The sequence below is a fragment of the Carlito syrichta genome, unplaced genomic scaffold, assembly GCF_000164805.1.
Source record: "Carlito syrichta isolate Samal-C Ts95f unplaced genomic scaffold, Tarsius_syrichta-2.0.1 Scaffold304455, whole genome shotgun sequence".
In the NCBI taxonomy this organism is placed as follows: Eukaryota; Metazoa; Chordata; class Mammalia; order Primates; family Tarsiidae; genus Carlito; species Carlito syrichta.
The window spans coordinates 115,063-123,285 of record NW_007248551.1 but is presented as its reverse complement, the minus strand read 5'-3'; the positions used below and the strand labels follow the sequence as shown (position 1 = coordinate 123,285).

At 49.7% G+C, this 8,223-nt stretch overlaps 1 protein-coding gene across 1 annotated transcript in view; it reads right to left on the bottom strand.

The window, feature by feature from the left end:
* SUPT5H (SPT5 homolog, DSIF elongation factor subunit) overlaps window positions 1-7,649 on the bottom strand; it is a 38,565-nt gene extending 30,916 nt beyond the window's left edge. Inside the window, 1 exon segment of the mRNA XM_021713317.1 lies at window positions 7,341-7,649. Within this exon segment, the coding sequence (XP_021568992.1) occupies window positions 7,341-7,415 (75 nt within the window). The 5' untranslated portion in view covers window positions 7,416-7,649.
* Window positions 7,650-8,223: the final 574 nt, after the last annotated feature.

Below are 8,223 nucleotides of genomic sequence, written 5' to 3'. Positions count from 1 at the left end.
CACCGGAGCCCAGCAGGTCGAGGCTGCGGTGGCTGGAAGCGGCCACTGCACTCCAGTCTGCGTGACAGAGTGAGACTCCAACTCAAAAAAAGAAAAGAATAGCCTGGGCAACTTGGCAAGACCTTACCTCTTCAATAAATCAAAAAATTAGCCGGGCATGATAGCACGTGCCTACACTTCTGGCTATTTGGAAGGCTGAGGCAGAAGGATCACCTGAGCCCAGCAGGTTGACACTGGGGTGGCCACGAGCATGCCACCACACTCCAGCCCGTGTGATGGAGGTGCCAACTCAAAAACAGAAACAAAAAACATGAGGCCTCACTAAGTTGCCTAGCCTGGTCCTGAACCTCTGGTCTCAGGCAATCTTCTTACCTCCATCTCCCAGGTACTGGGATTACAAGTATGAGCCACTGCGCTTGGCTAGGCTGAGCATTGCTAATCCAAAAACATGATATCTGAAATGCTCCAAAAGCTGAAACTTTTTTGAGTGCCAAAAAGACAGTCAACGGTCATGCTTATTGGAGTATTATGAATTTCCATGTTAGGGACGATGTAATGCAAATATTTCAAAAGTTTAAAAAAATCTGAAATCCAGCCGGGCTCGGTGGCTCAGCCTGTAATCCCGCGCCTTTGGGAGGCTGAGGTGAGTGGATTGCCTGAGCCTGCAGGTTCGAGACCCGCCTGGGCAACTTGGCGAGACCTCATCTCTACAATAAATCAAAATGAGCCGGGTGTGGTAGCATGCGCCTGTAGTTCCAGCTACTCGGAAGGCTGAGGTGGAAGGATCGCCAGAGCCCAGCAGATCGAGGCTGTGGTGGCCGGGAGCGGCCACTGCACTCCAGTCTGGGTGGTAGAGTGAGATTCCAACTCAAAAAAAAAAAAAAATCTGAAATCCAAAACACTTCTGGTCCCAATCATTTCCAATAAGAGATACTCAACCTGTATTTTCTTCAAATCTATTCACATTTTTAATTAATTTAAAAGAGAGGCTGAGACAACCCCCTTGGGTCCCCTTCCACTGTGGGAGCTTTTCTGTCCTCTCAATAAATCCTGCTTTCTCACAGTAAAAAAAAAAAAAAAAGATTACAAAATAAAAATAAAAGAATAAGTAAACGAGAGGCTGGGTGCGGTGGCTCACAACTATAATCCCAGTACTTTGGGAGGCCAAGGCAGGAGGACTGCTTGAGTCCAGGTGTCCAAGACCAGTCTAGGTAATATAGCAAGATCATGTCACTAAAAAAAACAAAAACAAACAAACAAACAAAAACAAAAACAAAAAAACCAGGTATGGTGCCTCTTGCCTGAAACCCAGCACTTTGGGAGGTGGAGGCAAGAGGATTGCCTCAGTTCAGGGGTTTGAGATCAATCTGGGCAACTTGATGAAACCTCATCTCTACAATAAATCAAAACATGAGCCAGGTGCGGTGCCTCAAGCCTATAATATAATCTCAGCACTTTGGGAGGTAGAGGTGAGAGGGTTGCCTGAGTTTAGGGGTTTGAGACCAGCCTGAGCAATATGATGAGACCTTGTCTCTACAATAAATCATAAAATTAATCAGACGTGGTGGCACATGCCTGTGGTTCCAGCTACTTGGAAGGCTGAGGCAGAAGGATTCCCGAGCCCAGCAGGTCGAGACTGCAGTGGCTGTGAGCGTGCCACGGCACTCCAGCCTGGGCAGCAGAGTGAGACTCTGACTCAAAAAAAAAAAATTAGTCAGGTATGGTGGCACATGCCTGCAGCTCCAGTTACTTGGGAGGCTGAGGCTAAAGGATGTCCTGAGGCCAGGAAATTGAGGCTTCAGTAGCTGTGAGTGTGCCACTGCACTCCAGCCTGGGTGAGAGTGAGACTCCGACTCAAAAATCAAAAACCAAAAAACAACAACAACAAAATAGGCTGAGCATGATGGTGCACGCCTGTAGTTCCAGCTACTCGGGAGGCTGAGGTGGAAGGGGCGCCTGAGACCAGGAGGATGAAGCATTAGTGAGCTGTGATTGTGCCACTGCACTCATCTAGTTGACTGAGACCATGACTTAAAAAAATAAAAATAAATAAAAAATAAAAGAGAAACATTTCAATGTTTTCAAATGTTTCATAATTTAAACTTTGTGAAAGTTTACTTGTTGTCAGGTGCAGTGGCTCACACCAGTCATCCCAGCACTTTGGGAACCTAGGGGTTCAAGACCAGCCTGGGCAACTTAGTAAGATCTCGTCTCTTCGATAAATCTACAATAAATCAAGAAAGATTAGCTGGGCGTGGTGATGCCCGCCTGTAGTTCCAGATACTTGAAAGGCCAAGGCGGAAGGATTGCTTCAGCCCAGGAAATAGAGGCTATGGTGGTGATGAGGGTGCCACTGCACTCCAGCTCCAGCCTGGGCAACAGAGTGAGACTCCCACTCAAAAAAAAACAACAAAGAAAGTTTACTTGTCATAAACAGAAAGTAACCATAAAGATAAAAGCAAAACAATATTATTAAGTCCCAATAAGATACTGTTATTTGCTTCAGGATCTAAGCTAATGCCTGGTCTCCCTGATAAACACCCAGAGGTATTTAAGACACAGTAGCACCAAAATAAACTTCCTCCACGACCCACTCAAACTAAAACACATAACTAAAAAGGAAAACAACTTTCTCCCTAAATAATTCAAGGTCTTGTCCTTATTCCACCTAAAAGCACTTCCTCACTCCCGACCTGGAAGAGTTTCCTACAGTATCAGGAAACTCTGATCTAAAACACGAGGCACACAGTGGACTAGAGGCACATGATCTGCCCGCTGTCTTCCCTCTCTTCCTGCCTTCAGGGCTCCTCCCAAACACTAGGTCCGCGCTGCACTAAACTACCTGTGCAATGTTCTGTGAGTACTTGCCACCATCCAGACTGGTCCTCTGCATAAAAAGCCATTCTCCTCTGCTTCTCACTCATACATCAGTCAACATACTCCCTCTTCGAGGCAGCCACCCCTGCCTGCTCTGTCCCAGACAGAGTCAAGCACATCCTCTGTGTTCATAACCCTCTGAACTCCCTCCGTCATAGATCTGACCACTGAGAGCTCCCCAAGAGCTAGAAGAAAAAAAAAAGAAAGAAAGAAAGGTAGATTAAGGGAAAGATACACTGTAAAGGGCACAATGGACAGGACAACAGCAAGAGTACCTGCTGTCTGCTGACTGTCTCACTTTTTTATTTTTTTTGAGTTGGAGTCTCACTGTCACCCAGACTGAAGTGCAGTGGCATGCTCACAGCCACTGCAGCCTTGACCTGCTGGGCTTAGGCAACCCTTCCACCTCAGCCTTCCAAGCAGCTGGAACCACAGGCATACACTATTTTTTAATTTTTGTGTAGAGATGAGGTCTTGCCAAGTTGCCCAAGCTGGTCTCAAACCCCTGGGTTCAGGCAATCCTCTCACCTCCGCCTCCCAAAGTGCTGGGATTACAGGCGTGAGCCACTGCGCCTGGCTTTGTCTCACATTTTTAAATTTTTTTAATTTTTATTTTTTTGAGTCGGAGTCTCACTCTATCACTCAGACTGGAGTGCAGTGGCCGCTCCCGGCCACTGCGGCCTCGACCTGTTGGGTTCTGGCAATCCTTCCACCTCAGCCTTCCAAGTAGCTGGAACTACAGGTGCGCGCTACCACGCCTGGCTAATTTTTGATTTATTGTAGAGATGAGGTCTCGCCAAGTTGCCCAGGCGGGTCTCGAACCCGCAGGCTCAGGCCATTCACTCACCTCGGCCTCCCAAAAGTGCAGGATTACAGGCTGAGTCACCGACCCCGGCCTCTGTCTCACATTTTAACAACCCAACTACAGTAGGACCACAGACTGATTTCTAGGAAACCAGTCATTACTGGCCCTCTGCCAGGTCCCAGAGAAGCCTTCTTTCCAATTCTAGCTCCTCCCTCCCTGGCTCCCACTACTATATTTGTGTCACGTTGGGGCTGAATGTGTTCTTACAAGTCCTCAATATCCCCTGCAGTAACTCTCTATAAAGCTATCTCTGCCCTGGGACTGAGACCTCAGTGAGGGAGGTTGTGATGACAACACCACAAGAATTCATCGAATGAATAAATGAACAGATTATTGGGCTGTGAAGGGTGAGCCTGCTAATCCCACCAACAGTTGCTCATTACTTGCCATTTCCTACCTGTCAAGTCACAGAATCCCACCCTTCAAGGACCATGCCCACATATGCCCATCTGAAAATCCCACCCAGTCCTGCCTCTGGCAGTGGGGGCAAGTCTCACATTGCCCTCCTGCCTCACCTGGTGACAGAAGACGAGCCAGAAGGTGAGTCAAAAGTCTGGCGTAGTGTTGGAGAAGTGAGACTTGGACATGCAAACCAGAACGTTTCAGACAGGAAAAGGACCTGGGCTCTTGGTCTCATCACCACCAGGCTCTACCCCCCAAGCAAGTGTCTTGAAGCCATGAGTCACAGACCTAGGAACCAGCGCTGCAACTTGGAGCAAAGGCCTTTCCTACCATCCTCCCACTCGCTCCATCCCCATGGCATCTCAAATTCTCCAACTCTCCGTGGTCAGCTGAGGACTCCTCAAAGGGCACAAGAGGGATTGACAAATGCCCACAGAGGGCAGGCAGGCAGGTGATGTAAAAAAACAGGTTTAGCCGGGCTCGGTGGCTCAGCCTGTAATCCCGCGCCTTTGGGAGGCTGAGGTGAGTGGATTGCCTGAGCCCGCGGGTTCAAGACCCACCTGGGCAGCGAGACCTCATCTCTACAATAGATCAAAATATCTGCCGGGCGTGGCAGTGCATGCCGGTAATTCCGGCTACTTGGAAGGCTGAGGCGGAAGGATCGCCGGAGCCCAGCAGGTTGAGGCTGCGGTGGCCGGGAGCGGCCACCACACTCCAGTCTGGGCGACAGAGTGAGACTCCAACTCAAAAAAAAAAAAAAAAAAAAAGCGGGTTTATGGCACTCTCCCTCCACTAGATGCTTCCAAAACACAGGCATAGGAAATCTTTCCTCTTGGCAAGCATGATGACAAACAGCACCTGATATGCCCTGGGACTGGAGAAAATGTCCAGTTCTAAAGGGAGCAGCCATGTCTTGATCAAAGAGCTGTGGTGTAGACCAACTCTGCCTGTCAAGTGGCCAGCTCCTCCCATTTTTCCACAAAAGCAAGACATCCTGATTTTTATGTAAAATCTCCCATATAAATGTTAGTGACTGACCTAAAAAGTAAATTCAAGTTTCTGTGCACCTTACATGGCATCTCTAACCTTGCTATCCTGTTTCTTTAATGGTTGATGACTGCTACCTACTAAATATGACTCCAGGAGAGCAAAGATGCGTCTTGCTCCTCTCTCTCCCAGACACCTGGGAAGTCATGGGACACAGCAGGAGACACGCAGATACTGATGTGTTCAACAAATGAACAAGACAGAAATAAACTAAAAAGTAGAATAATAGCAAATAAAAGAATCTTTGAAATAAGAAATGCCCCCGAAATATTTGTTTTTTGGCTCCTTAAACAGAGGCAGGCAACTGGGCGCAGTGGCTCACTTTGAGAGGCTGAGGTGAGAGGATTGCCTGAGCCGATGGGTTCGAAACCAGCCCGGGCAACTTTGCAGACCTTATCTCCATAATAAATCAAAAAATTAGCCGGGTATGGTGGTGCATGCCTGTAGTTCCAGTTACTTGAAGACTGAGGTGGAAGGATCACCAGAGCCCTGCAGGTCAAGGCTGTGGTGGCCAGGAGCGGCCACTGCACTCCAGTCTGGGCGACAGAGTGAGACTTCAACTCAAAAAAAAAAATCCTACTTAAAAAAAAAAATTGGACCACATCCCCCCCACTTGCTCAAACCTTTTCATGGCTCCATTTCATTGTTAAAACCACATATCTCACCACAGTTTTCAAGTTAACAGATAGTGGTGTGGTTAGAGATGTCTTGTTTGGTGTACAGAAACTTAAATTTACTAAAATCAATTGCTTGGCCGGGTGCGGTGGCTCCACCTATAATCCCAGCACTTTGGGAGGCCAAGGTGAAAAGACTGCCTGAGCCTACGGGTTCAAGACCAGCCTGGGCAACTTGGCGAGACCTCATCTCAACAATAAATCAAAGAATTCGCTGGGTGTGGTGTTGAACATCTCTAGTTCCAGCTACTGTGAAGGTGGAGGCAAAAGATCAATTGAGCCCAGCAGGTCAAGGCTGCAGTGGCCGTGAGCGTGCCACTGCACTCCAGACGGGCTGACAGAGTGAGACTCCAACTCAAAGAAAAAAAAAATTAGTTGCTAGCCAGGAGAGGTGACTCACACCTGTAATCCCAGCACTTTGGGAGGCAGAGGCAAGAGGACTGCCTAAGCCCAGAAGTTTGAGACTAGCCTGGGCCACTTGACAAGACCTCGTCTCTACAATAAATCAAAAAATTAGCCAGGTGTGGTGGTGTGCACCTGTGGTTCCATCTACCTGGAAGGCTGAGGTTGAAGGATCACCTGAGCCCAGCAGGTAGAGGCTGCAGTGGCTGTCAGGGCGCCACTGCACTCCAGCCTGGGAGACAGAGTGAGAACCCCACTCAAAAAAAAAAAAAAATTAATTAAACTAATTCAGTTGCTAACACGCGTAAGGAGATTTCACAAAAAGACCAAAATTTCTTGCTTTTCTGGGAAAATGGGAGGATGTGGAAACTTGAGACCTAGACTGGCCTAAACTGCAGCTTTCTAATGTTGCTCCTTCTTGGATGTACTCACTCTGATCCAGCCAAACCTGACCCCACGCTTCTCCTTGTTAGTCCCTCAACACGGCAGACACGCTGCCAACTTTTCACTTACTGGTCTCCCTTACTGAAAACACTTCCTCCAGATGTCCGCATGACCATTCTCTCACCTCCAGCAAGTCTCGCTCAAACGTCACCTCTCAGGCTCATCCAGAGGAGCCTATTTCAAGTGCAACCAGGACTCCCTAGACACCTTCCCTGCTCTACTTTTCTCCGAAGCACCTTCTACCTTCCTAGGTGGTTTATTTACTGGTTAGATTTATTCACATTTTTGCAGGCAGGGACTTGTTTGCAGGCAGGGACTGTTTTGTTTAGTGGTGTAGCCCAAGGCCTAGCACACCGTAGGCACTACAAACGTATCTCTAGAGTGCCCAGACATAACCCAAACCAAAAACGACAGGGAGCGCTAACTCTATACACGGCAAACTTTGAAAACATCCCCTGTGATCCGCTGCACCTGGCGCTCCCCCGGCCTAGAGCCTGTCCCCACTCGACTGACTCGCCCGCACCGCTCCATCCCCGACAACCTGGGAGCTCCCAGAAGCCAGAGCCCGTGGCGAAGCCCGCGGGGCTCCCACTGGGGCCTCCTGCCGCCCCAGCGCCGCAGCCACAGACCTCGGCCTCCTCGCCGTCACTGCTGCGCTCGCTGTCCTCCTCCTCCGAGAAGTTGCTGTCCTCGCTGTCCGACATCTTCTGCTCCTGCAGGCAAAGACGGCGGCCTCAGCGCCTCGCACGGGCCCGAGCTCCACTCCGAGCCTCAGTTTCCCGCAGGTTCCCGGGGAGAAAATCCCTTAGCGCACTTCCGGCAGTCTCGTTCTGGCGATTGAGAACCCGACCGAGTGGGGACCACCCCCGCAGCCCCCCTCCCCACGCCACCTGCTATATCTCCGGAGCCTGGAAATCCGGTCTCTACACCCCCCCCGCCCTCCAGAGGCTCTCGGAACTGCCACCCTTCTCACCGATCCGACTGCACCGCCAACCTCAGTATCACCGGCTGTACGCACGACGCCTGGCTAGGGCTTACTGGTCCTCTCGCGAGAGCCTACACGTTGGCCTCGTCTAACGCGAGATTTCCGGGGCTATCCGTTGACGCACTTCCGGGCAGGCATCTTGAATGTGGCAAGCTGTCTTAGGTACAGCGTGGAGCCGATGTCAGCGGAAGGTCGGGAGTTGGAAAGTGCTCTTCCCCCTTGGTTGTGGCCTCTTCCAGCCTGGAATTCGTGTTTGAATTTAATGAGCCGTTTATTCTTTAGTGCAGACCACTAACGCGGTATGACAGGCCTAAGGAGGCCAGATTCAGCTAATAATGACAAATCAGACTTTCTTTCTTTTTTTTTTTTGAGTCGGAGTCTCATTCTGTCGCCCAGGCTGGAGTACAGTGGCACGCTCACGGCCACCACAGCCTAGACCTCCTGGGCTCGGGTGATCCTTCCGCCTCAGCCTTCCAAGTAGCTGGAGCCACAGGCACCACCACGTCCGGCTAATTTTTTTTTTTTTT